Genomic DNA, 27,944 nt, shown 5'->3' on the forward strand with positions numbered 1-27,944 from the left:
TGAAATTCTTTAGAAAAAAATAAAGAATAATTCATTCAGAAAAAAAAATACATGTTTTGAAGTAAAATTGGGACAACTGAGAAGTATAATATTGTATTTAAAAGTGAGCATGATTATTGGATCCATGAAGGAGAGTAGAGCTTAAAAATATATAAGCTTTAATTCTCAGCACAGTTCATTCATTTATTAGAATATTGTGTTCACCATGGGACCTTGAAGCAATAGTATTACACGTGAAAATCTTGGAGATTTGACAGGAGAGGAGATGTAATAATGAAATCAATGGCTTTTGGCCTAACAGAAGCAAAAAATCAAAGGCAATGGAAGCTTGCAGCGTAAACAGGTAGGGGTATCAAGGAGGATGAATCCAGAAACTGAAGGATGCTATGCCTTGAAAAGCATTTAGAGGGAAATTCACTTTGTAGCACATTGCTACCAGACTTCAATATTCTCAAGCTCCATGAAAGCTTATAAATATCTGTGTAAATAGAGCACTCTCTCATCCACACTGTGGCTTTGCTAACCTACCTATCAAGCGGTGCTGCATTCACCAAACTTTTCTAGTGTACCTGATTTCTTTACCTAAGGTTTTTAGCCCCTGTCAGATAACTTCTCATTGAAATATAATGACTGTTCAGTATCATAATTTTAAAAGCCAAAAGCAAAGGCTTTCAGAAAAAACTCAATTTCTTAGCAAAATAATATCTTATTAAATGTCGGTATGTGGAAACATTTTTTCTCCTGATATGCTAAAGTTAATGAGAGTTACAAATCCTATTAAACAAATATTCTTAATGGATTTTGTAGAAACTATCCAAAAGCACTGCAGGCCAATCTGCTGGGGTGGGAAAGGAGGGTGCATGTTGGGGTACAGAAATACTGAAGGGGAAAGAGTTTTTTCAGTCTGAAGGATTGTATTTGATGACCTACTTTAACCACTTAAGTAATGAGTAATTTTGGGGAAAACATTTCAACTCCTTTTTTTTGAGACAGAGTCTCGCTCTATCAGCCAGGCTGGAGTGCAATGGTACGATCTCAGCTCACTGCAATCTCCGCCTCCCAGGCTCAAGCAATTCTCCTGCCTCAGCCTCCCAAGTAGCTTGGATTACAGGTGTGTGCCACCACGACCAGCTAATTTTTGTATTTTTAGTAGAGATGGGGTTTCACCATGTTGGCCAGGCTGGTCTCGAACCCCTGACCTCAGGTAATCCTCCTGTCTCGGCCTCCCAAAGTGCTGGGATTACAGGCGTGAGCCACCACGCCCGGCCTCAACTCTTTAAATCTCAGGTTTGTTTTTGTTATTTCCTAATCTGAAAAATAAGGATAGTGCAGTGGTTCAGTGGCAAATGTTTAACCACTGGCTCTCTAGGGGACAAAAATCCCAGTTTGGTAGCATTTGTTGATTTCCACAGTGTAAATATTCCCACAACAACTAATTTTAAACTATCTACATGACATCATTGAATGAGTACTACTATACAAGCCAGCACCAGCACTCCACTGGGAATATGATGGTTAAATGGAAATGTATATATACACGCACTTTACACGGTTACACTACACAAATGTTACAGGAGGCATTTTCTTATATAACATCTTTTTATGGTACTAGTCAATAAAAACTAGTATCTTTCTGTGACACACACATACAAACTCCTAAATTTTTAGAGAAAAAATAAATTGTGTTATGTACATTACAGATGGGAAATTAGATATTTTAAAACTATGTTCAACAGAAATAAATCTTGGGTGCCCCTAAAATGATCAGAACACTCAATTACACCTAATCTAATAAATTCAGGTTATGCGGCATTGTTTCTATCATTAGTTGGAAAGAGATAACTTATTTCAGGAAAAACACATTTAACTAAAAATTGCTTGTGTAGCTAACAAGAGATCCCCAAAATATTATACATGAAGCAAACCCGTCAGAATTAAAGAGAGGGGGACGTAAGACAGTTTCAACAATAATAGTTAGGGACTTTAATTTCCACTTTCAACAACATATTGAAGAACTAGACAGAAGACCCCAAGAAACAGAAGACTTGAATAACACTATAAATCAACTATACCTAACAGATACGTGTAAAACACACCATCCCAACAACAGCAGAATACACATTATTCTCGAGAACACATGGAAAATTTTCTCCCAGATAGACCGTACATCAGACCACAAAGCAAATCTCAATACATTTTAAAAGATTAAAATTATACAAACTATGTTCTCTGACTACAACGGAGTAAAATCAGAAAATAACAGAAGGAAAACTGGAAAACTCGCAAATATATAGAAATTAAATAGTACCCCTAAATAAACAATGAGACAAATGAGAAACCACAAGAAATTAGAAAATACTTAGAGGTGAACACGACAAATCAAGATTTATGGGATGAGGTGAGCATAGTGGCTCAAGTCCATAATCCCAGCACTCTGGAGGCCGAGGCAGGAAGATTGCTTGAGCCCAGGAGTTTGAGACCAGCCTGGACAACTGAGTGAGACCCTGTCTCTACAAACAATTTTTAAAAATTAGCTGAGTGTGGTGGCACGCACTTGTAGTTCCAGCTACTCAGGAGGCTGAGGCAGGAGGATCGCTTGAGCCCAGGAAGGTAGAGGCCACAATGAGTTATGACTGCACCACTGGCCCTCCAGCCTGGGTGACACAGTGAGGCCCTATCTCAAAAAATAAAAAAAATAAAATAAAGACTTACGAGGTGCAGTGAAAGCAGTGCTCAGAGGGAAATTTATAGCTGCAAATGTCTGCATTAAAAAAATAAAAAGATCTCAAATCAAAAAAGTGAAATTGCACATTAAGAAACTATAGAAACTAAAAATAAAAACAAAACAAACACAAAGCAAGCAGAAAAAAAGATTGAAGCACAAATGAATGAAATAGAGAACAGAAAAACTACAGAATCAATGAAACTGAAAATAGGTTCTTTAAAAAGATAAACAAAATTAGCAAACCTTTAGCTACACTGACCAAGGCAAAAATAGAGAAGACTCAAACTACTAAAACCAGGAATGAAGGCAGGGACATTCCTGTTGACCTTACAGAAATAAGTAAGATTATAAGGGAATATGAGGACAATTGCAGGCCAACAAATTAGAAACATACATGAAATATACAAACTCTCAGGAATACACAAACTACCAAAACTGACTCAAGGAGAAACAGAAAATCTGAGATCTTTAATAAGAGACTGAATCAGAAATCAAAACACTTCCAGGAAAGAGAAGCCCAGGACTAGATGGCTTCATAATGAATTCTACCCAATGTTTAAAAAAGAATTAACACCAATCCTTCTCAAATTCTTCCAAAAAAACAGAAGAGGAGGAAATTCTTAACTCATTCTCTGAGTCCAGAATTAACCCGATACAACAAATAGAGTAAGAGATCACATGAAAACTACTGACCAGTATCTCTTAGGAATATAGATGCAAAAATCCTCAACAAAAGATTAGCAAATTAAATCTAGCATTATATTAAAAGAACTAAACACCATTATCCAGGAATACAAAGTGGCTCACCATACACAAAACAATGAAATATACCATTTAATAAAATGAAGGGAAAAAACCTAAACGATCATCTCAGTAGGCATCAAACACATTTGACATGATACAACATTCCTTTGTGGTAAAAACACTCAACAAACTAGGAACAGAAGGGCATTTCTTCAACCTGTTTTATAAGCATTTGTGTAATGCAGTCTAATTTATATAATCAAAATGGAGTAGCAAAGATAGTAGGACTTATTAAATATAAAAGGATGGACTGGGTGCGGTGGCTCACGACTGTAATCCCAACATTTTGGGAGGCTGAGGCAGGCGGATCGCTTGAGGCCAGGAGTTTGAGACCAGCCTGGCCAACAGGGCAAAAGCCCCGTCTCTACTAAAAATACAAAAATTAGCTGGGCATGGTGGCATGCACCTGTAATCCCAGCTACTTGGGAGGCTGAGGCAGGAGAATCACTTGAATCTGGGAGGTAGAGGCTGCAGTTAGCTGGGATCATGCCACTGCACTCTAGTCTGGGCGACAGAGCGAGACCCTGTCTCAAACATAAATAAATAATTAAATGAATGAAAATATTATTGTTGGCCCATTTAATGATAAAAAGATCATATTAATATAACATGGAGGTACTGTTTTTTTCCTATCATACTGGCAAAGATTAAAAGTGTGCTAAGCTGGGTGTGGCAGCTCACGCCTATAGCCCAGTTACTTGGGACGCTGAGGCAAGATCAGCCTGGGGAACAAAGCAAGACCTTGTCTCTAAAAGAAAATTAAAAAAATATGTATATATATATATATTTAAAAATTGTTTTAAAACTATTTATTGAAATTCAAGTTTATTTAATAAAAATAACTGAGCTTAAAAAAAAAATCGGAACACCTGATTTACATTTAATTCCAATAAACCCAGATTATGCTGTATTACACCTTTCTAGTAAACAGTTTCTTTGCAGTGTGTTAGCTGTGTAAATATAAGAACCAATAAACTACATCTTAGATATGCTCTCAAACAGAATTTAAGTTCCAACATTAATATGAAACAAAATATTTATAATTCAGCCATTTAGAGATTGGTTCAATTTTCTTTATTCAGAAAGGCCTATGTAGCTTAATCTGAATCTCAGTAACTGGGCAAGTTACTTAATTTCTCTAAACCTCAGACATCTCTCATCTAGTGAAGAAGGACTAATAACATCTCCCCCAAAGTATTGTTGTGAGGTTTAAGAAAATGACATTTTATTTGGTGTCTGACATGTAAACAGGTATTTAATGAGGAATACGTTCTCTCTTCTAATTAGAAGTACTAAGTTTCTATATTAAAACTAACTTCATCTTTGGAGTCTACTTCAGTACCAGCTTAGCCTCAAAGAGGTTCATATGTCAAGACCAATATTCTAGGCCCTTCCTTGGTCAGGTTTATATTCAGCCTAGAATAATCTTAGCCTCTGTTCACACTTTTCCCCCAGAGTGGGCTTCCTAATTCTTTTTTAATGGCACTAGTAAGTTTTGTCAGGAGAGGGCACTGGAGCCCACATTAAGGTCAGCTCTGTGTGGTCTTGTCAAGGGCGCAAGGTTAAAAAATTCAATTATAACTTTTGAAAATAGGATGTCTGTTTTTAACTACTGAAAGATAGTATGACTTAAAAACTTGACTCAAATATGTTATTTTAGTATCCACATACTGAAAAAGAAATTGAGGAAACTGGCAAGTTTTATCTTCAACATCTGCTTTCAGTTTTACTGAAGCTTATCCTCACCACTCTCATTCCTCAGATCCATTTCCCAACCTGAAAAACTTATCTGTCCCTTCTCTTCTCTCTTCAGACTCCAGTTAGGGTTTTCTGGTTTAATATTGATAAATTTAAACACTGACCTCTAAAATAAATACTCTTACTTTTGCTTTCTAACAAAATTGTGTATTAAAAATAGATTTTAAAGACTATTTGATAGATTCTTGGGGGCTTGAGATCTTTGGACAGCTCCCAAATTTCTGTCTAACGTTGGCTTTCTGTTCTGCTTCCCTGTGGGATGACTTAAATTAAATGTATTTAAAATAGAACCTGGGGGCCGTGGATCACCTGTCAGGAGTTCGAGACCAGCCTGACCAATATGGTGAAACCCCGTCTCTACTAAATAAAAAATAAAATAAAATAATATAAAATAATAAAATAAAAATAAAATAAAATAAAATAAAATAAAATAAAATAAAATAAAATAGAACCTGTTAGGCTGGGCATGGTGACTCACGCCTGTAATCCCAGCACTTTGAGAGGCTGAAGTTGGGAGGATGACTTGAGTCCAGGAGTTTCAATTGAGTTCAAGGAGCCCTTGAGCCCAGCCTGTGCAACACAGGGAGACCCTGTCTCTACAAGAAATTTAAAAATTAGCCAGGTGTGGGGACACATGCCTGTGTGGTCCCAGGTACTGGGGAGGCTGAGGTGAGAGAATTGCCTGAGCCCAGGAGGTCAAGGCTGCAGAGAGTTGTGATTGTGCCACTGCATCCAGCCTGGGTGACAGAGTGAATCCCTGTCTCAAAAAAAAAAAAAAAAAAAAATTAAAAAAAAAAGGAAAAAAATTAGAACCCATTAACCCTTCAAGTGACCACACTGAATATTTTTCATTAATTTTAAATACATTTTCAACAAAGGCAGCTGAATTGGGGGAAAGATGGGGAAGTTTGAGGGGGCAGAATAAAACTTAAAAATTGAATCTTGGCTGGATGCAGGGACTCATGCTTATAATCCTGGCACTTTGGGAGGTGAGGTGGAGGTGGGAGAATTGCTCAAGGTCAATTCGAGACCAGCCTGGGCAAATAGCAAAACCCTGGCTCTCAAAAAAAAAAAAAAAAAAAAATTAGCTGGGCATGGTGGCACACACTGTAGTCCTACTCAGGAGGCTGAGGTGGAAGGCTGCTCGAGCCCAGTTCAGGGTTACAGTGAGCCACGATCACACCACTGCACTTCAGCCTAAGTGAGACCCTGTCTCAAAAACAAAACACAACTAAGCAAAATTGAATCTCGTCATTACAATAAAATTGGGAATCCAAAAGTCTATCCAAGTAAGCATATGAACTTATAATATGAATTTAATATCAGTGAGGAAATGATGTAATATTTAATAAATAGTACAGAAAACTCATTAACTATTTGGAAAAAACAAACTATACTGTGACCTTACTTCTTAAATCAAAATAAATTTGGGTGGGGCAATGATTTAAGTATGAAAAATGCAACCATAAAATATATGCTAGAAAAAATATGGGTAAATATTTTCATAAGCTCGGAATGAGAAAGACCTTTCTAAACACCTCACAGAACCTAAAGGCCACGAGAAGAAAGTCCCTAAGAAAATTTTAATGTAAAACTAAATGAAAATAGGTTTAAAAGCAAACAAACAAACAAACAAAAAAACTGGGGAAAAAAACGTATGTGATATATAAAGCGGCTTCTCAAATGTATGAAGAATTCTTTCTTATGTATCAATTAAAAATCTCTAGAGCTCAGCTGGGCATGGTGGCTCACGCCTGTAATCCCAGCACTTTGGGAGGCCAAGGCGGGCGGATCACTTGTGGCCTGGAGTTTGAGAATAGCCTGGCCAACATGGAGAAACCCCGTCTCTATTAAAAATACAGAAATTAGCCGGGCGTGGTGGTGTGTGCCTGTAATCCCAGATACTCGGGAAGCTGAGGCATGAGACTCTCTTGAACCTGGGAGGTTGAGGTGGCAGCGAGCCGAGATTGCGCCATTATACTCCAACCTGGGCGACAGAGTGAAACCCTATCTCAAAAAACCCAAAAAACAAACAAAAACAAAAACAACTCTAGAGCTCAATAGCAAAAAGTGAGCTGATGCCATGGAAACAGGCAATTCATAAAAGAAGTCAAATGTCCAAAAATCATATGCAAACATGAATGTAGCGAGTCATCAGGGTAAAAAGAAAGATGATTCGTCGTGTATTGGATTGGCAGGGATTAAAAGAGTCACAGAAAGCAGACTGGTGAAGAAGTAGAGAGTAAGGTGCTCTCCCTGCACCGTGGGTAGGAGTGCAAATCAGTGCAGCATTTCTGGAGGGGAGTTTGGCAATATGTAGGAATATTTACAAGTTATATACCCTTTGGCCCAGTAATCCCCCTTTATGAATCTACCTGAAGGAGATAATTATCCAAAAGTGAAAATATGTGTGCCCAAGCATGCTTATTGCTGATTTGCTGTAAAAATCCAGAACACTAAAAACAACCCTAAAATCATCACTAGGAGATGCTATTGCTCCCAATAGTCGATACAATTTATTATAATGCTCTGTACTTTATTAGATGTCTATAACATAATGCTGAGGGAAGTATGCAGTGTACTTGCTGCTTCCAGGACCCTATGTGTAACATACGCCAGTTATATAAAATTCAGAGAAGTCTAGAAGGATGTTCATCAAAATTTTAAGAGTGGTTTCCACCCGATAGAGGGTTTTAAGGAGATTAAAAAAGAACTTTTTGATTTGTATTTTTCAGTAACATTGGCATTTAAACAAGTAAGTATGCATTATGTTTACAAAGACATTAAAGCTATTTCTAAAAAGAGAAAATATTAAAAATTATCTTCAGATTAATCCTTTATAATTTTATTTTTTAACCAAGGAAAGAATATGATCTGGTACTCCTTCTGGAGGCTAATCTCTAGATGACCAAAGGGAAGCGTTTTTCACATGTGGTCCTGGGTTATCTCTATCAGAATCACCTATGATAATCACCTTTTTTAAACGTAGAGTTCCAGGCCCCCTTTCCTGCCACTACCCTACCCCAACCAAACCCAGTAAGTCAACATATCTGAGGGTGAGGCCCCTACATAGTTCCCAAGCACACCTGGTGACATGTTTGTATATTTATGCCTGTGAATCATTACTCAGGAGAAGAAAAAAGGAAGAGTTCGCAAGTTTACCTATGTCATTCATATTTACTTTTTTAGTCACTCTCCCTTGCTTTCTCTCTTTTTGGCTTTACACCTGTTTTCCCACAATCTACGGAAGCTGAAATCAAAATGAACTAAGAGCATTAAATATCAGGTGTTTTAGGGATTAAAACATCTAGGAAAACCCACAGAATGGCTGGTATTCATGGCAACCACCAATCCTTTTGTCTCAATTTCTCAACTTACCTTGTACTTGGATTTTTGATGAAGCCAGTGTTTACAAAATTAGGACAGAGACATGTGGTTTTGACTCCAGTTATTTGCAAGGCAGCCAGCTCATCTGTCAAAGCTTTATGAAATCCAACAGCAGAAAACTTGCTTGAACTGAAAATAAAGAGAGCGTTTACAAAATAATTCCAGAATTCTGAAATGTCTGCCTTTTTTCCTCAGTTCAGCATGGTCCTCCGCAGAGCAATGTGGGCATTCCCTGAATCTCAGGCCCCAGTCCAGACAGACTGCATCAGAGCCTACATCTCACAAGATTCTCAGGTAAATCTGTAGGCACATTAAGGTCTAAGAAGCACTGACACAGAAGATTTACTGCATCTTAGCATCACTTATGGAATAAGAACATTTCCTTAAAAGGCCTTTTAAAGAAAATTAGCAGAATATTTGTTTTCTTTGTTGTTCCACAAAATTCAGGGTCACTATAAGCTCTTCCTCATTTACTTTAAGATGTTCACAGAATCTGCTGAAAACTTTTCCTGGATAAATCCTATTCTTCTTTTAAGTCACAGCTTCACTTCCTCAAAGAGGCCTTTGCTAACCCCCAGTCTAAATTATTTTCTCATTACATAGTAATTCTCAGTTTTCTATGATAGTATCTATCTCAGATTTGTAACTGAACACTCAATTGAGATTAATTTTTTTTTTTTTTTTTTTTTTTTTGAGACAGAGTCTCACTCTGTCGCCCAGGCTGGAGTGCCCTAGCATGATCTTGGCTCACTGCAAGCTCCGCCTCCCGGGTTTACGCCATTCTCCTGCCTCAGCCTCCCAAGTAGCAGGGACTACGGGCGCCCCCGCCAACATGCCCGGCTAATTTTTTTGTATTTTTAGTAGAGATGAGGTTTTACTATGTTAACCAGGATGGTCTCGATCTCCTGATATTGTGATCCGCCCGCCTCGGCCTCCCAAAGTGCTAGGATTACAGGCATGAGTCACCGTGCCTGGGCGAGATTAAGTTTTTTAAAACATCTGTCCCCCACACCTCTCCTATAAGCTCCATGACTGTTTTGGTCACCAGTGAATCTCCAGGGCCTAGCACAGTGCTTGGCTCTTAGGTGCTCAATGAATATTTGTCAAATGAATGAATCACAATGCAAAGCGTTTCTTACTGTAACAGCGCTTTCATTTGGAAATAGTAGTGAAATTACTTACTCTAAATAGACATTACTTTCTCAGGTTTTTTTTTTTTTTTTAAAAAGGGCTTTATTGACATATAAATTCATATATCATACAAAGCATTCACTTAATGTACAATTAAATGGTTTTTGATATATTATTAACTTTTAAAAATTGTGGTATAATATATATCATGTAAAATTTGTCATTTTAACCATTTTTAAGTGTGCAATTCAGTGGCATTAATTATCAGATAATCTTTTATTCTGTTAAATCTGTATGAATTAGCAATTACACAAAGTAGCTATGAATTCTGGCCAGTTAATCTATGCTTTGGGAGACAGAAAGCTGTGAAAATGTCTCTCTTACCTTTTTATAAAAAGCTTAGGCACATATTGAAGGTGATATGGTTTGGCTGTGTCCCCACCCAAATCTCATCAACAATTGCAGTCCGAATTGTATTAGCCACATGTTGAGGGAGGGCATTCATGGGAGGTGATTGGATCATGGGGGCAGTTTTCCCCATGCTGTTCTCATGATAGTGAAGGAGTTCTCACAAGATCTGATGGTTTTATAAGTGTTTGGCAGATCATCTCTTGCTCTTAATCTCAATCTCTCAATCTCTCTCTCTCTCTCTCTGTCTCCTGCTGCCATGTAAGACATGCCTGCTTCCCCTTCCTCCATAATTGTAAGTTTCCTGAGGCCTCCCCAGCCATGTATGAACCTCTTTCCTTTATAAATTGCCCAGTCTTCGGCAGTTATTTATAGCAGGGTGAGAGTGGACTAATACAGAAGGCTTAAAAGAAAGATTGCTAAATTAAATTATATGAGATTAAAAGGTTCTGTATACTGAAAAACAATATAAATAAAAATCATATCTAAAATAGATTACTATGTGCTAGACATTGCCTTCAGTTATTCTGATGCATTTTGGAGTTTTTTGGGGAGTCTTTCTCTGTCACCTAGGCTGGAGTGCAGTGATGCAATCATAGCTCACTTCAACCTAGGAACTTCTCTGCTCAAGCAATGTATCACCTCAGCCTCCCAAGTAGCTGGGACTACAGGCATGTGCCACAACACTTGAATAATTATTTTACTTTATTGTAGAGATGCGGGTCTCGCTATGTTGCATAGGTTGGTCTCAAACTCCTGGGTTCAAGTCATACTCTTGCCTCAGTCTCTCGAGGCGCTGGGATTATAAGTGTGAGTCACAGTACCTGGCCTATTCTAAATAATTATTTCATTGAATCTTCATAACACTCCTATAAAATATATTATGACCCTCATTTACCAAAGATGAAACTGAGGTAAACAGGGGTTATCAAACTTGCCTAAAGATACACTACAAAGTGGTAGAATCAGGTTTTACGGGTGGGTAATAAACCAGATTTATATATGATATGCTCTAAACTTTATGAACTCCAAGCAAATTAAAAGGCAAGTGACAAACTGGTAAAGCATTTGCAACATGTAAGACAAAGATAAGGTTAATATGTGGCAACTTTTATAACGGAATAAGACAGTACTCTAATAGATAAATGGCTAAAGGGCATTCATGGAAAAATCTTAATATAAAAATAACAGTAGATATAGGCATATAAAAATGATTTACATTAGGAATAATTCATATAAAAGCAAAGTAAAACAAGACAGAATTCTTGCCTAGCAGTAATTATAAGGATATGAAGAAATTTTTATCTGAGCTTTTTTTCAATGTACAGATTTTTCACCTCATAGAATTGAATCTAGCAATCTTTTCTTTTTAAGTCTTCATTCAATATATGTCAAACTTTTAAAAAAGTGATAAAAACTTTCTTTCCACAGCTTTCTATTTTTCAAAGCACAGGTTAACTGGTAGCCTTTTCTGGAAGGCAATTTGGCAAAAGGTATCAAATTCATTAAAAGTATGCCATGCTCTTAGATCCAGTGTTTATCCCATGGAAATTATCAATCATGTCTCCAAAGATTTATGTTCAAGGATAGTCCATGGGGTACAGTTCATTAAAGCAAATAGTTGGGAATAATGTGAAACGTCTGTAGTGGGCAGCTGTTATTTTTTCCCATCAGCATTTGTATCCCCTTGCTCTGGTAATACCACTGTCACCAAATGCATACAGTGATTGGCTCCGGGTTAGTCTAGTCACTGACCTCTAGAACAAGAACGTTTGAAGCCATTGTTGAAGTGATGTTTGTTTCCTCCTCCTGCTGGACTTGGAATTTAAAGGATTTAACCCTGGAACTTTTGGTAGATATCTGGGCATCAGAGGAAGACAGCCTGTTGAGGCTTTAATTACAGAGCCAAAAAATTTCTCTTTGGGGCAGTTCCTTGCAACTTAAAGAGTCCTGACAAAGTATCAATGATAATGAATAAATTGCAGAACTAGTGGCATGTATGTGCAGTGGTATCCCATGCAGAAATAGAAAATGATATTGCACACAATATATATTTATTAACATATAAATATTATTTTAAATTAAAAGCCAAAATTACATATAGATTTTTTCAATGCATAACTATATGTTTGCATTTAAAATATCCTTAAAAATTATAACATGCATATCATGATTATTTTGTCAGAGGCGTGTAAACCAGAGCAACTCCATCTTAAATAGGAGCTGGGTAAAATAAGGCTGAAACCTACTGGGCTGCGTTCCCAGATGGTTAAGGCATTCTAAGGCACAAGATGAGATAGGAGGTCAGTACAAAATACAGGTCATAAAGACTTTGAGACCTTGCTAATAAAACAGGTTGCAATAAAGGAGCCACAAAAACCAAACCCACCAAAACCCACCAAAATCAAAATGGCCACAAAAGTGACCTCTGGTCGTCCTCACTGCTACGTTCCCGCCAGCGCCATAACAGTTCACAAATGCCCTGGCAACATCAGGAAGTTACCCCATATGGTGTAAAAAGAGGAGGCATGAATAATCCACACCTTGTTTAGCATATTATCAAAAAATAACCATAAAAATGGGCAACCAGCAGCCCTCGGGGCTGCTCTGTCTAACTGAGTAGCCATTCTTTTATTCCTTTACTTTCTTAACAAACTTGCTTTCGGCCCAGCGCGGTGGCTCACGCCTGTAATCCCAGCACTTTGGGAGGCTGAGGAGGGCGGATCACAAGGTCAGGAGATCGAGACCATCCTGGCTAACACAGTGAAACCTCTTCTCTACTAAAAACACAAAAAATTAGCCAGACGTGGCGATGGGCACCTGTAGCCCCAGCTACTTGGGAGGCTGAGGCAGGAGAATGGCGTGAACCTGGGAGGCGGAGCTTGCAGTGAGCTGAGATTGGCCACTGCACTCCAGCCTGGGCGACAAAGCGAGACTCCGTCTCATAAACAAACAAACAAACAAATATTCTTTCACCTTGCACTGCGGACTCACCCTGAATTCCTTCATGCACGAGATCCAAGAACCCTCTCTTGGGGTCTGGATTGGGATCCCTTTCTGGTAACATCTTTCTGGCAACCACGAAGGGGCTATATATAGTGCAGAAATCCTGACCCTACTGCTACTTTTGGGTAAGTGTTGGGGTCTTATAACATATTTCTGGCGGACCATAGACTGCATGATACTGAAGAGATCCCCCGCCCAAAGGAAAACAATCCGCGCACACCCGTGCGCTGACACCTGGGTAAAGAACGGGATTGGGTTAGAGGCCCAACTTAGGGGAGTTACAGTCTCTCCTAAGACACAGTGAGTTACAGGTCCTTCTTAATAAAAGGCAAGGACACTTGACTGAACTCGAGTTAGAGGCCTGACTTAGGAGGGTTAGAGTCCCTTCTAAGATTTAGGGGGCTAGGCCGGGTGCAGTGGCTCACACCTGTAATCCCAGCACCTTGGGAGGCCAAAGTTTTATGTCCGTGGGAGTTTGATCTTTTAACTGCATGGCAGTACCTTCTCTTGGTACTTCCAGGGAACAAGAATTTTAAAGTTCATGTCATAGCCAGCTCTGAAAATCATATTAGTTAAAAGCCTTTGCAAGCTCCAAATTAACTAATCTAGATTCCTTCTGAGAAAACAAATTGATACTGTCCAGTCCTGTAGCTCAGTAGCTAAGGTTTTGCACTTTTACAGTGGTAGTCTAGGTTCAATTCCCCACCTAGGAAGTAAGTTGTTACTGATTTAATATATGCGTGACCCTGTCTATTCTCTTCTCCTCCATGGACTGTCTTCAATTTTCCTTTCTCTAAGCACCTAGGAGTTTACCTTTGGTAAAGTTCAGAAGCTGGAAATACTGGCCGCTTGGCATGGCTAAAGTCGGGTAATAAGAGCTCTGAAAGGATTTCTTCTTTAAAGAGCATTATGGTTAAAAGTCAGCTTACTTAAAAGTGGAACAAGCTATAGATATATTTAAAAGGGCTTTATGTTTTTCTCTTCTTGAAACTTGTTTTGCTGGAAAAAGGTTTTTTCTTCTCAGTCAACTGAATTATTTTTCTGTTTTTTTTTTTGTCTTGTTACTCTTAATGCTCACATGAAAGGCCCGCAGATAACTTCTGGTAGCTTGGGACTCCTTGGGAAAAACAAAGGAGGTACCACAGACCCCATTTTGGGGAAAAAAAAAACCCCTCCGTTTTCCTTATGAAACCCCAAGAATTAAAAGCAGATAGATTCCTCTCAAAATCAAAGGCTCTGCTCTGTTTTGCATGGTGTTATCTGACGGTTTTGAGTTTAGGGGTATCAGCAATCACTCTGCATTATGAGAGAGGTGTGTAATAACTAGGTAGGAAATATACTTTAAAGGGTGGTTAACAGTAGTATGGAGGGTATACTTGACTCTGCACACTTGGATCAGAGAAGCATGCTCTTGGCCACCTGGAAGATAAGGCAACATCCTCCCCCCTCACTGGGAGATGAGATCTCATGAGGATGGGCTGATTACAGAATGGGCTGATTGGCTTTGGGTTGCCTTGTAATGAAATGCACAGTCGGTAAAAGCACTGCACTGTCTTCTTCCGTAGTATTTCCCTCCTTTTGGGGATCCAGGATCCAGTATAAAATGGCACCTTTAATTGTGGAGATCTTTGCCTTCAGCTGCTTATTTGCTACTTATTTAGCCCTAGAAACGCATGCTCTCCCGGCCCTGTTCCTCCAAGGGCACCACCCTGAAGCCAGTCATCCAATTAAGAAACTGGCAAATGGTGGGGCGAGGTGGCTCATGCCTGTAATCCCAGCACTTTGGGAGGCCGAGGTGGGCGGATCACTTGAGGTCAGGAGTTCAAGAACAGCCTGGCCAACATGGGGAAACCCCATCTCTACTAAAAATACAAAAATTAGCTGAGTGGGGTGGTGGGCGCCTGTAATCCCAGTTACTCAGGAGGCTGAGACAGGAGAATCACTTGAACCTGGGAGGCAGAGATTGCAGTGAGCCAAGATCATGCCACAGCACTCCAGCCTGGGTGACAAGAGCAAAACTCTGTCTCAAAAAAAAAAAAAAAAAAACTGGCAAACGAAAAACCACATAAGTGCTGAATCTTCTATTTATAGTGTATGTTTATATATTAAAAAGCTCTAATTAATTGACTTAGAAAAATACGTGCATAAATCAAATATTTTGTCAGAAAAATAGAAACTTTAATGCCTTTTTGTTCATGTGACTTTAGTAATCTTTTGAAAATAAAGACAGTTTTAACATTTAACATTTATTGGAAAAACAAAATGTCTTTAAAATGTAGACATTTGGTCTAAATTAAGGTCAGATATCAGATGTGCTAAATGCTTTAAGGTCAAACTGTTTCTTTAACTTTTGAAAATTGTTCTATTTACCTACCTTAAAGCCATCAGCTTCTAGATAAGGCGTCCAGGATATGTGGAATTAGCCATACCCCCTGGCTATGCTGGAGAGTCAGCCCTTATCTGCACTTCTGCCTGGTGTGTCCTGCCTGGTGTAATTAAGACGACTGAAGAAACAGTTTTACATGCAAAGTGTATAAAAAAGGTGAAATGTGTTTTTGGTAAAGAAAAAAAAAATTATAAGAAGGCATGGGAATGTGGATTATTTTCTGCCTAAAGTGTTAAAGGATTGTGTTAAGTGAAAAAAAAAAATTTTTTTAAAGAAGCTGTGGAAGGTTTTTTTTTTTAGATGGAGTTTTGCTCTTGTTGCCCAGGCAGGAGTGCAATGGCTTCATCTTGACTCACCGCAACCTCCGCTTCCCGGGTTCAAGCAATTCTTCTGTCTCAGCTTCCCAAGTAGCTGGTATTACAGGCATGTGCCACCATGCCTGGCTAATTTTGTATTTTTAGTAGAGACAGGGTTTCTCCATGTTGATCAGGCTGGTCTCAAACTCCTGACCTCAGGTGATCCACCCACCTTGGCCTCCCAAAGTACCGGGATATATAGGCGTGAGACACTGCGCCTGGCCTTCGTGGAAAGTTTGTAAAAATTAATTGTAAGAGATTCTGTGTATGAACATATTGGCTAAAGTTAAAGGGGTATTATTCAGTTTTTCCATAAACTAAACATTGGAAGGAAAGCATAACAGGTTTTTCTTAAAGGACTTATCTGCTCTTTCACAAAAAAATGTAAAGAGTTATAAAGGTTTATAAAAATCTTACCTTATGATTAAACATTAAAATTGGGTTAATATGTCTCTAAGGTTTTATTAAAAATTGGGTTTAACATTAATAATACATTAATGCAAAGGTGAAATTTTGCTTATTTGGTATAAAAATCATCCAAGAAGCATTACCAAATGTGAAACAGTGTTTTGCTTTCTTTGGACTATATTTGCATAAATGTGTTATTGGTATATGTTCCAAAGTTATAAGAAACTCCTTTAATTCTAATATGACTTAGTGTATGTTACTAATAATTATAATTGTTATGGAAAATTTTGTGTGCCACAAAAGTAACCAAATTTCCTTATCAATTGTGGCTTTAATAGCGGCTGTCCTAAAGCTTTTTATCATCCACAGACAATTGTTGTCTTGTTTTAATCCTCTTTAAAAGGTGGTTTATAATCAACTATAGAACTCTAGCAGGTATTCTTAAATGCAGGTTTCTAATAACTTTAGAAATTGTAACATTAAAATAAAGAAAACAACTTTCAAAACTCTCATAAAAAGCTGGAATATTAATGAATAACAAGTAGAACAGGAGTTAACTGAATTAACTGAACCAATATAAAACTGAAGTAATTTTTTTAACTTTGCTTAAAATATTGCTGATCCTTTGTTTTATTTTTCAAAGTCAAGGAAACTTCTTTTAAGCTATTTACAGCTTGTAGCAATTAAGTAAAATATACTCCTATGAACAGAATTTGAAACATATTTGTTTCTCTCTACCTGATTTCTCCAGAATTTGGAAACTAATTGTAAGTATTCTTAACTTATGGTATAGTTATTTGCATAAGTGCAATAAAAATCTGTTTTCTTTTGTAACAGGACACTATTGGAGAAATTGGTTATTTCACCAAGGCTTTGCCTGAAATGGTGTGCTTTCCTTTAAGGAATCAAACTTGACTTGTAAAGCCAATAAAAGCCCTATGGGAAACTGGCCTCATACCTTGCCTACACAGTCCCTGTACAGGGTTTCTGACCTATAGTAAGTAAAGAATGTCACTTTCTCACAGGTCCAGGAGGCCCAAGTTATCTTGGGACCCCAAAAGAAAAGTGTTTTACCCAACTCATAGGTATTTAAGGGTACAAACCCATGGCAGGGCTCAGCTTTAAAAAGTCTTACCTGAGATTCCTTATAAAACAGAGTTCTATCAAAGCCAATTAAAAAGCCTATGTGAAAAATAATTATTCTTGCTGCACTTTATACAAATAATCAGACCAAGTATAATAAAGCAAATCAGTCTTATCATAATTTGTCTTAAATAAAAATGGGAAACTGGAGAGAGAATATTATATTTTAAGAACTATAGTACACTTGTTATTAAATTCTAGTCTCAGTTGTTTTTAAGTTTGTTTCTGCAATTTAGGCTAACCCTGTTTATTCCTGTAAACCAACCAGGAATCTCTAACTGCTGCTCAGAAGAAACAAGAGGAATGGGTAATGTAAAATTCTAGGCACATTGCAATCAGCTAGCAAGTCCATATCAGCTTCGTCTCAACAGTTGCCCAGTTCATGGAAAGCCCTCTAATTTAGTTTACTTGGAATAACTACTTATTTTGCTTTACTCTTATGAAATATATTGCTATTATATCCTTTGTATAGGAACACAGGACAGGCTTACTAAATGTTTTCTTAAACTAAATACTTATTAATCTCCCAGATATCACCTCTTGTCAAAACTCAAGTCATGAATGGCCCTTGCCATACTGATGCTTTCTGACTAAGCTCCTCTACCCTGAACACAAGAGGCCCTAATAATTAGGCAGGAATATCATGGCCCCATTCAGCCTGAGGAAGTTACAAAAGATGGATTTTCATCCCTCTGCAACCCTTAGGATTAAGGGTTCTCTTATAAAAGGGAAGGGGGAAATGTCAGAGGCATGTGAACCAGAACAACTCCATCTTGAATAGGAGCTGGGTAAAATGAGGCTGAAACCTACTGGACTGCATTCCCAGACAGTTAACGCATTCTAAGTCACAGGATGAGATAGGAGGTCAGTACAAAATACAGTTATAAAGACCTTGCTGATAAAACAGGTTACAGTAAAGGAACCGGCCAAAACCCACTAAAACCAAAATGGCCACAAGAGTGACCTCTGGTCGTCCTCACTGCTACACTCCCACCAGGGCATGACAGTTTACAAATGCCATGGCAACATCAGGAGGTTACCCTATATGGTCTAAAAAGGGGAGGCATGAATAATGAACCCCTTGTTTAGCATATCAACAAGAAATAACCATAAAAATGGGCAACCAGCGGCCCTCAGGGCTGCTCTGTCTATGGAGTAGCCATTCTTTTATTCCTTTACTTTCTTAATAAACTTGCTTTCACTTTGCACTGTGGACTCACCCTGAATTCTTTCTTGCGTGAGATCCAAGAACCCTCTCTCGGGGTCTGGATCGGAACTCCTTTCCGGTAACATTTCTGCATGGTGAGACTATCCATAAATTTAGTTTTTTCTTTTACTAAACTGTATTTTCTGATTTTACTCAAGTGACCAAAAATGCAAGAATATATTGAAACTCAGAGTTAATGCTCTTGAGTGTGTAAAAGGAATAACATATTGTTAAACTTTAGGGTGAACCTATATATAGAAAGACGTATATGTATATATGAAAGCTAAAAGTGAGTAGATTTTTGCCCCCTGTACTTTGTAATATTACATCAAATTCCTTCATATTAGAAATAGTCTAAATTATTCAGATGTCTTGGAGGGCTGAAAAAAATAGTCTGAGTTAGTGTTTCTTATTCCAAATTCTTCTTTTTTCTTTTTCTTTTTGTGTTGAGGTCTTACTTTGTTGCCCAGGCTGGAGTGCAGTGGAGAAATCATGGCTCACCGCTGCCTTCAATTCCTGGGCTCAAGCTATCCTCCCACCTCAGCCTCCTGCGTAGCTGGGACTACAAGCACGCACCACCACACTTAGCTAATTTAAAATATTTTTTGTAGAGATGAGATCTCGCTATGTTACCCAAGCTAGTCTTGAACTCTTGAGCTCAAGCGATCCTCCTGCTTTGGCCTCCCAAAGCCTGGGGGATTACAGGTGTGAGCCACCATGCCTGGGCCCAAATTATTCTTTTAAATAACATTTTATTACAAGCTAAGGTTCAGGACTCAGTTTTGCTGAGCATTTCCATACTGGTAACTTTTCATGTTTATAAACTGGCTATTTGGGTTGACAGAATATATTAGCCAGCTAACTGTTTTCTTTTAAAAATCAAAATACTTGTGAACAAATTACTTAGCAAGCAGCAAAAAAAAATCTTAGAATAGAATCAAAAGATTCACCCTCCCCCACCATACATGCAGTTCTTTTATCTTGCATTCTTCATAATAATCATTAAAACTACTGAACTATAACTCTAAAAAGAAATTGAAATATTTTTTCCTAAGATAGGCGACTACAGCTAGAATAGATTATTTTCTGTGGCTGTAGTAACTCAGGACAATGATATGTGAGGGCTGAATTACGGGGAAAATAATCAATAATCTTACTTTCCCTCTCATTTCATCCCAACAATTAGGCGTCAGAGCATATATGATGAATTCCACTGGGGCAAAGCAATCTGGAAGCTAAAATTAGAGGTGGGACCTCCCTGTTTTGTGTGAATATCAGGAAGTGGAATTGAAACGTAATACCAACAGGCAACCTCCTGTTATTGAACAGTTGCAAGATTTCAGATTTTATGCTAAGTCCAATACAGTGTATGATTTAAACCTTACATCATTCTAATAAGTTAGATATTATTTATTTATTTATTTATTTTTGTGAGACAAAGTCTCGCTCTGTCGCCAAGCTGGAGTGCAGTGGTGCGATCTCAGCCTACTGTAACCTCTGCCTCCTGGGTTCTAGCGATTCCCCTGCCTCAGCCTCCCGAGTAGCTGGGACTACAGGCATGCACCACCATGCCTGGCTAATCTTTTTTGTATTTTTTAGTAGAGACGAGGTTTCACTATGTTGGCCAGGATGGTCTCAATCGCTTGACCGCGTGATCCGCTCGCCTCAGTCTCCCAAAGTGCTGGCATTACAGGCGTGAGCCACCGCACCTGGCCTAGATATTATTATTAACCTATTTTACAGATGAGGCAAATGAAGCACAGAGTAGAGTAACTTGTCTAAGGTCACACAGCTGGTGAGTAATTGAGTCAACATTCATAATGCCATTCAGAAATAATATTTTTACTGGAAACAACCCAAATGTTCATAAATAATAGAATGGACAAATAAATTGGTCACATGATACAACACTATGCAGCCATGAAAATGATCACACTATAGCTACTAACCACAACATGGCTAAATCTCACAAATATATTGTGATTCCATGGACATAAAGATCAAAAATAGGCAAAATTAATCTAAGGTGTTATAAGTTAACATGGTGGTTACCTTTGGAAAGGAAGGAGAGATTGGTGGTTGGGAAGGGTTTCAAGAGGGGGTTCTGGGGTCCTGTAATGTTCTAATTTTTTGACCTGCATGGTAGTTAAATGGATGTATCCACGTTGTAGTAACTCATTGAGCTGCAGACTTATGATTTCTTCACTCTTTTTTTTTTTTTTTTTTTTGAGACAGAGTCTCACTCTGTCGCCCAGGCTGGAGTGCAGTGGCGCGATCTCGGCTCACTGCCAGCTCTGCCTCTGGGGTTCACGCTATTCTCCTGCCTCAGCCTCCCAAGTAGCTGGGACTACAGGTGCCTGCCACCATGCCTGGCTAATTTTTTGTGTTTTTAGTAGAGATGGGGTTTCATCATGTTAGCCAGGATGGTCTGGATCTCCTGACCTTGTGATCCACCCGCCTCGGCCTCCCAAAGTGCTGGGATTATAGGCGTGAGACACCGCGCCTGGCCAATTTCTTCATTCTTATAAATGTACGTCATGTGTCAATCAAAAATGTTTAAATGTTTTAAAAAGCAGTGTCTCAGTTTAATTGCCCAATTGTTAGTAACAGTATCTGATAAACATTGCTTTCTGCTGGCAGTAATCTTTAGCACATCTCTGTAAAAGTCCTATCATTGATTAGATGCTGAGCAAAAACCAGAGCTGACAGAGTTGAAGATAACTGTGGTCAGTAAGGATCACAGATTGCAATAATTCAGGTCAGTGATAGCTGAGGATTCTGAAGAGGAATTCTCTAAGGGCTACCAAAGCACAGCTCTGTCACAAAGCTGGAAGTGTTCAAACCGCTTTTGTGGTTGCCACCCTGCATGTTAGCCCAAATGGCACCCTTGTGTGGTTTCTTAAAAGCCACTTCTCGGCTGGGCAAGGTGGCTCACGCCTGTAATCCCAGCACTTTGGGAGGCCAAGGTGGGTGGATAACGAGGTCAGGAGATCCAGACCATCCTGGCTAACACAGTGAAACCCTGTCTCTACTAAAAATACAAAAAAAAAAAAAAAAAAAAGAAAGAAAAATTAGCCAGGCGTGGTGGCGGGCGCCTGTAGTCCCAGCTACTCGGGAGGCTGAGGCAGGAGAATTGCTTGAACCTGGGAGGCGGAGGTTGCAGTGAGCCAAGATCGCGCCACTGCACTCAAGCCTGGCAACAGCGTGAAACTGTTTAAAAAAAAAAAAGCCACTTCGCTCCTCAAGCAATTTTACTTCCATCCGTTGGAAAAATCCTTCAAGTCTGAAGGACCCCAACATGAATACGGCATGGTAGAATCGTGTAGTGCACAATCTGCACAACTGTGTGTGGCATCCCTGCTTTGACAGTACCTTATGAAAACCTTTATTTCTGCTGAAAACATCACCACTAATCACGAAGATAAATTTCTTTCTCACAAAAAGCACATTTTTCCCTTGGTTTTCAATGTGAAACGCACAGTTAAACAGAATGAAGGCTGAACCCAAAGAGTTATAGTGTTTATTATGCAAACAGAAGAAGAAGCATGACAGAGCTCACTGCCCTGCAGGGTTCTCTGATCCTCTTTGCCTATCTCAGTGCCTGGTAACTAAGATAAGCGGCTGGGGGTGAGCTGGGAGGGTGTTGTGTAGTAGTTGCAGGGGCTGGGATTGAGGGAGGGTGACAGCACCTGTAACTATCTTTCATCAAGGAATTGAAATAAATGTCGTATTTTATTAGCCCTTGATAGCCGGTGGTAATCACCTAACTTAAACTGGCTCTAAAAGAGACAATAGACAATCTTGACACCATAGGTCTGTTCTGTGACTGCTTCACCAGTTATTTCATCTTTTTTTTTTTCTGAAAATTCAGTCCAAATCTATATTTATTATTTGTTTATTTATTTTTGAGACCGAGTCTCACTCTATCACCCAGGCAGGAGTGCAATGGCACGATCTCAGCTCACTGCAATCTCTGCCTCCCAGGTTCAAGCAGTTCTCCTGCCTCAGCCTCCCGAGTAGCTGGGACTACAGGTGTATGTCAAAACACCCAGCTAATTTTTGTATTTTTTGGTAGAGATGGGGGTAGATGGGGGTTTCACCACGTTGGCCAGGCTGCTCTCAAACTCCTGACCCCAGGTGATCTACCCTTCTTGGCCCCCCAAAATGCTGGGATTATGGGCATGAGTCACCATGCCCGATCCCAAGTCTATATTTATTTTAAAAACTATTAGAAAACTAATGTATGAAAATACATGTTCAGAAAGAAAAGAAAGAGAAAGAAGGAAAGAAAGGAAGGAAGGAAAGAAATATAGATAAGCAAAAGGAAAAGAATAAAAATCACTTAATTACTTGTTTTGCCATTACCTAAGAATAACCACTTTTTAGGTGTGATTAAACAGTTTGTTATATATCCTTGCAAATGCAAGTTGAATAAAAACAAATTACCCACCTATGCCTGTGTCTACATATTTGTATACATATCTATAGCTACATATACAACTATATCCATGTTTTTAGAATTTAGATATTTAATTCCAAAGGAGAAAACAAATTTGAGCATTACATTATATATGCATATATATTTACACATTCAACATTTTAAAAGTTATTATTTGCTTAAACATACAATAAGTGTTCAATAAAACATAAAATACAGCCAAGAATTAGTAAGGTGTGTGTAACCAGTAGAATCATCCTAGATACAGTGGCCTCACTGATCTCCCCAGTGAAGTATAGGGTCACTGTGAACTGCTATTTCAAGTTTTCAGTTATTACAAGAGCATGTTTTTTAAACGGATAATCATGAAAATTTTTTTAAAAACCAATTCCCTTGTTTGGATTCTTTCAATGTTTAAAATCCCACTATTAGAAAACTAATATTTGAAAATATATGTTCAGAAAAAAAAAAGAAAGAGAAAGAAGAAAGGAAGGAAGAAAGAAAATATAGATGAGCAAAAAGAACAAAATAAAGATCACTTAATTACTTGTCTTGTCATTACCTAAGAATAACCACTTTTTAGATGTGATTAGAGTAAAACAGTTTGTTATATATCCTTGCAAATGCAAGTTGTATAGAAACAAATCACTGGGCCAGGCGCGGTGGCTCACGCCTGTAATCCCAGCACTTTGGGAGGCCAAGGTGGGTGGATCACGAGGTCAGGAGATCCAGACCATCCTGGCTAACACAGTGAAACGTGGTTTCTATAAAAATACAAAAAAAGTAGCCGAGCATGTTGGCGGGCGTCTGTAGTCCCAGCTACTCGGGAGGCTGAGGCAGGAGAATGGCGTGAACCGGGGAGGCGGAGCTTGCAGTGAGCCGAGATTGCACCACTGCACTCCAGCCTGGAAGACAGAGAGTCCGTCTCAAAAAAAAAAAAAAAAAAAAAAATTCACCCAACTATGCCTAATATTCTCTTTCTCTCACTCTGATTTCATTTCTGCAAAAATTTATCCATTTTTATTAATATTAAAAATTATTAAATTTTGTTACAATTGTTAATAATACTAATTATTGTTCTTGTTTTGTAATTTCTTGCTGTTAAAAGAGACGAGAAATGTTTTCAAAGTGGTTGGCTCATAACTGAATAAATTTCTGGCTGCCACCTCCAGCAGGGTCTTCTAGAAGGGGATTAATGGTTGATAATGTTGTTAGACAAGAGACGTTGTGCAACTCTTTCTGCTTGTTTTTTGACAACTCCCAATAATAGACTGGACAATTTCAAGTCTACTATGATTATACAAAGAGTTCTCATTAGACAGGGTAAGAAATCTCACACACAAGGTAAGCATAAGAACCAATGAAGGAAACACATGTTCACATACCAGTAAGCCAGTAAGAAGGGGACCGAAATATGTCCAGCTGCCGAAGCCACAGTGACAACATGGCCATGGTTATTCTTCATCATTGCAGGAAGAAATGCCTTTGTAGTCTACAAATAGTTTTTATTAAAAGAGAAAAAAAAAATACTGTATTTCAGACTCACAGACCCCTTGGGAATACTTTGAAACAGAAGTATATTTTTTAACATGAATCCTAGCATAAATGAAAAAAACATAAACTAAATGACAAATGCAGCAACAATAAGGGGACTGGATATGATGCCCACATTAGAAAACCTGAGCAAAACAATGGCTACTGAAAGCTTTGAGAATCCATCTCATTTAAATTGCTAAATTCAGCCAGGTGTGGTGGCTCATGCCTATAATTCCAGCACTTTGGGAAGCCAAGTCGGGCAGATCACTTGAGGTCAGGAGTTCAAGACCAGCCTGGCCAACATGGTGAAACCCCATCTCTACTAAAAATGCAAAAATTAGCTGGGCATAGTGGCAGGTGCCTGTAATCCCAGCTACTGGGGAGGCTGATGCAGGAGAATCACTTGAACCTGGGAGGCGGAGGTTGCAATGAGCCGAGATCACGCCACTGCACTCCGGCCTGGGCGACAGAGTGAGACTCTGTCTAAAAAAAAAAAAAAAAAAAAAATTTCTAAATTTTTATGTTCCCTAGCCCTCTACCTCTTGTTATTGATGCTTGGGATGAAGAAACAAACAAGATAATACCCAGCCAAGTGCAGTGGCTCACACCTGTAATCCCAGCACTTTGGGAGGCTGAGGCAGAAGGATTGCTTGAGCCCAGGAGCTCAAGATCAGCCTGCACAACACAAAAACTTGCCGGGCATGGTGGTGTACGCCTGTAGTCCCAGCTACTAGGGAGGCTAAGGTGGGAAGATCATTTGAGCCCAGGAAGCTGAGGCTGCAGTGAGCCAAAATCATGTCACCGCACTCCAGGCTGGGCAACACAGAGAGACCCTGTCTCAAAACAACAACAACAAAAAAAGAGACAGTAACCTATATTTGAACAAACACAAAAACATAAAGATATATGTCAAAAACTTGGGAATATTAACATACAATAATACTGCATTTTTATCAACCCCAATATTCTTTTGAGATCAGTCATCCCAAACTCTCATCCAAGAAATCTTTGAGGGGCCTTTTTAAGAACTGGCTATTTGGGCAATATTTGAAGACTTCAGAAACACACACAGCATATGTACATATATATAACTTAAGACCTTCAATGGTGAGGTTCACAATAAGATTTGCAATTTTAGGGCCAGGAAATAACATGAGGCCTGAGCCTAATGCAAATCTGAAAGCCAGGGGGAGTGGCTCATGCTGTAATCCAAGCACTTTGGGAGGCCGAGGCAGGTGGATCACTTGAGTCCAGGAGTTCAACACCAGCCTGGGCAACATTGTAAAACCCCATCTCTACTAAAAATACAAAAATTAGCTGGGCGTGTTAATGCCTATAGTCCTAGCTACTTGGGGGTGCTGAGGTGGGAGGATCACTTGAGCCTGGGAAGTTGGGGCTGCAGTGAGATGAGATCGCATCACTGTACTCCAGCCTTGGCAACAGAGTGAGACCCTGTCTAAAAAAGAAAAAGGACAATCTAAAAGCAAACTGGATTCACCTTTATAAAATCACAGACGATGACTCAGAGGGTCCTCAACTCCTTTCTTTATCTCTAAATAGGATCACACAGAAATGTGAGAACCTAGCTTAGAATTAAAAACTATACAATACCTGACATTTCTTATTAATTTATTATTATTATTAATATTGTAAGTGAGGAAGAATGATAGAATTTGGTGATAGCATGAAAAATGATCTCTTTGTATAATGTTATTCCTGGTGCCTGGAGAAAACTTTAGCATTGATTTAATACTTCCTTATGTCTGCTGAAAGCCCCACTTCAATCTCTGGGATTTTCAAAAGGAATATTTTTGTAAAAGAAACCATACTCACCCAGAAATGTGCAAGTATATTAACTTCAAAAGTCTTTTCAATCTGAGCATCTTGTGTAGCAAATAAATCTGATGTATAGACTACACCAGCATTATTTACTAAAATACTAACATCTCCAATTTCTGCCTTCACCTTCAAAAAATAAAATAAGAAAAGTAAATTAATTAAGAGGTATGAGGGTAAGTTTATACACAATGGCTTTTTTTTTTTTTTTTAAAGACAGATTCCTGCTCTGTTGCCCAGGGTGCAGTATAGTGGCCAAAATCTTGGCTCACTGCAACCTCCACCTCCCGGGTTCAAGCAGTTCTCCTGCCTCAGTCTCCGGAATTGCAGGAACTGAAGATGCATGCCACCACGCCACACCTGGCTAATTTTTGTATTTTTAGTAGAGATTGGATTTCATCGTGTTGGCTAGGCTAGTCTCGAACTCCTGATCTCAAGTGATCTGCCCACCTCAGCCTCCCAAAGTGCTGGGATAACAGGCATGAGTCACCATTCCTGGTCTTGTATGCAATGACAATTAAAGGAGTATGTATTTTTCTGCTAGATCTGGATAAAAGTGATTTTGTAATCCATGTGTCAACAGGGGAAAAAATTCTTTTTATTTTACGCACTTATGTCCAAAATAGATATATCTTCAAGTGTATCAGGTGGAAATTTTCTTTTGCAATTTAGTCTCTTGACTTTGTTCTATTGACTATAGCTCAAGAGGCATTTGGCTAAGTAGCATTTTTTTTAAAACATTACTTCAAAAGGTAAGCAAAAAAAGTTAAATTAGGCCGGGTGTGGTGGCTCACGCCTGTAATCCCAGCACTTTGGGAGGCTGAGGCGGGTGGATCACCTGAGGTCGGGAGTTCGAGACCAGCATGACCAACATGGAGAAATCCTGTCTCTACTAAAAGTACAAAATTAGCTGGGCATGGTGGCAGGCACCTATAATCCCAGCTACTCGGGAGGCTGAGGCAGGAGAATCACTTGGACCCGAGAGGCAGAAGTTGTGGTGAGCTGAGATAGCGCCATTGCACTCTGGCCTGGGCAACAAGAGCAAAACTCTGTTTCAAAAAATAAAAGTTAAATGAATGTGGCAAAATCAGGGACTACTATGAAGAACTGTGGAAAACTGATTACACTATTAGGCTGGCCACATTTTCTATTTCTTTATTTCTATTTATTTTCTGTGCTATTGTTCAATCGCTCTCCATTAGGTGGCAGTAGGCCTAAGGGTGAAGAGTGGTTTTCTTGGACCTTGAGTTTTGGCTCTGCCACTCACTATCTGTTGGACCTTGACCAAGTTACCTAACCTCTTAAAACTTCAATTCTTCCTCTGTAAAATAGAGATACTAATACAAGTTCCTTGTGAGTCATTGTGGCAACAAATGAAATAATGCATGTAAAGGAGTTAACACTGTATCTAATAC

At 38.8% G+C, this 27,944-nt stretch overlaps 1 protein-coding gene across 2 annotated transcripts in view; it reads right to left on the minus strand.

The window, feature by feature from the left end:
• The window catches only part of HSD17B11 (hydroxysteroid 17-beta dehydrogenase 11), a 69,354-nt gene that overhangs the window by 23,827 nt on the left and 17,583 nt on the right, over positions 1-27,944 (minus strand). Inside the window, 3 exon segments of one of the 2 annotated variants that reach the window (NM_001257582.1) lie at positions 8,666-8,803; positions 24,543-24,649; positions 26,527-26,658. In NM_001257582.1, coding sequence (NP_001244511.1) covers positions 8,666-8,803; positions 24,543-24,649; positions 26,527-26,658 — 377 coding nt within the window. 2 annotated transcript variants of the gene reach the window in all.

This window comes from Macaca mulatta, chromosome 5, assembly GCF_049350105.2.
Source record: "Macaca mulatta isolate MMU2019108-1 chromosome 5, T2T-MMU8v2.0, whole genome shotgun sequence".
In the NCBI taxonomy this organism is placed as follows: domain Eukaryota; kingdom Metazoa; phylum Chordata; class Mammalia; order Primates; family Cercopithecidae; genus Macaca; species Macaca mulatta.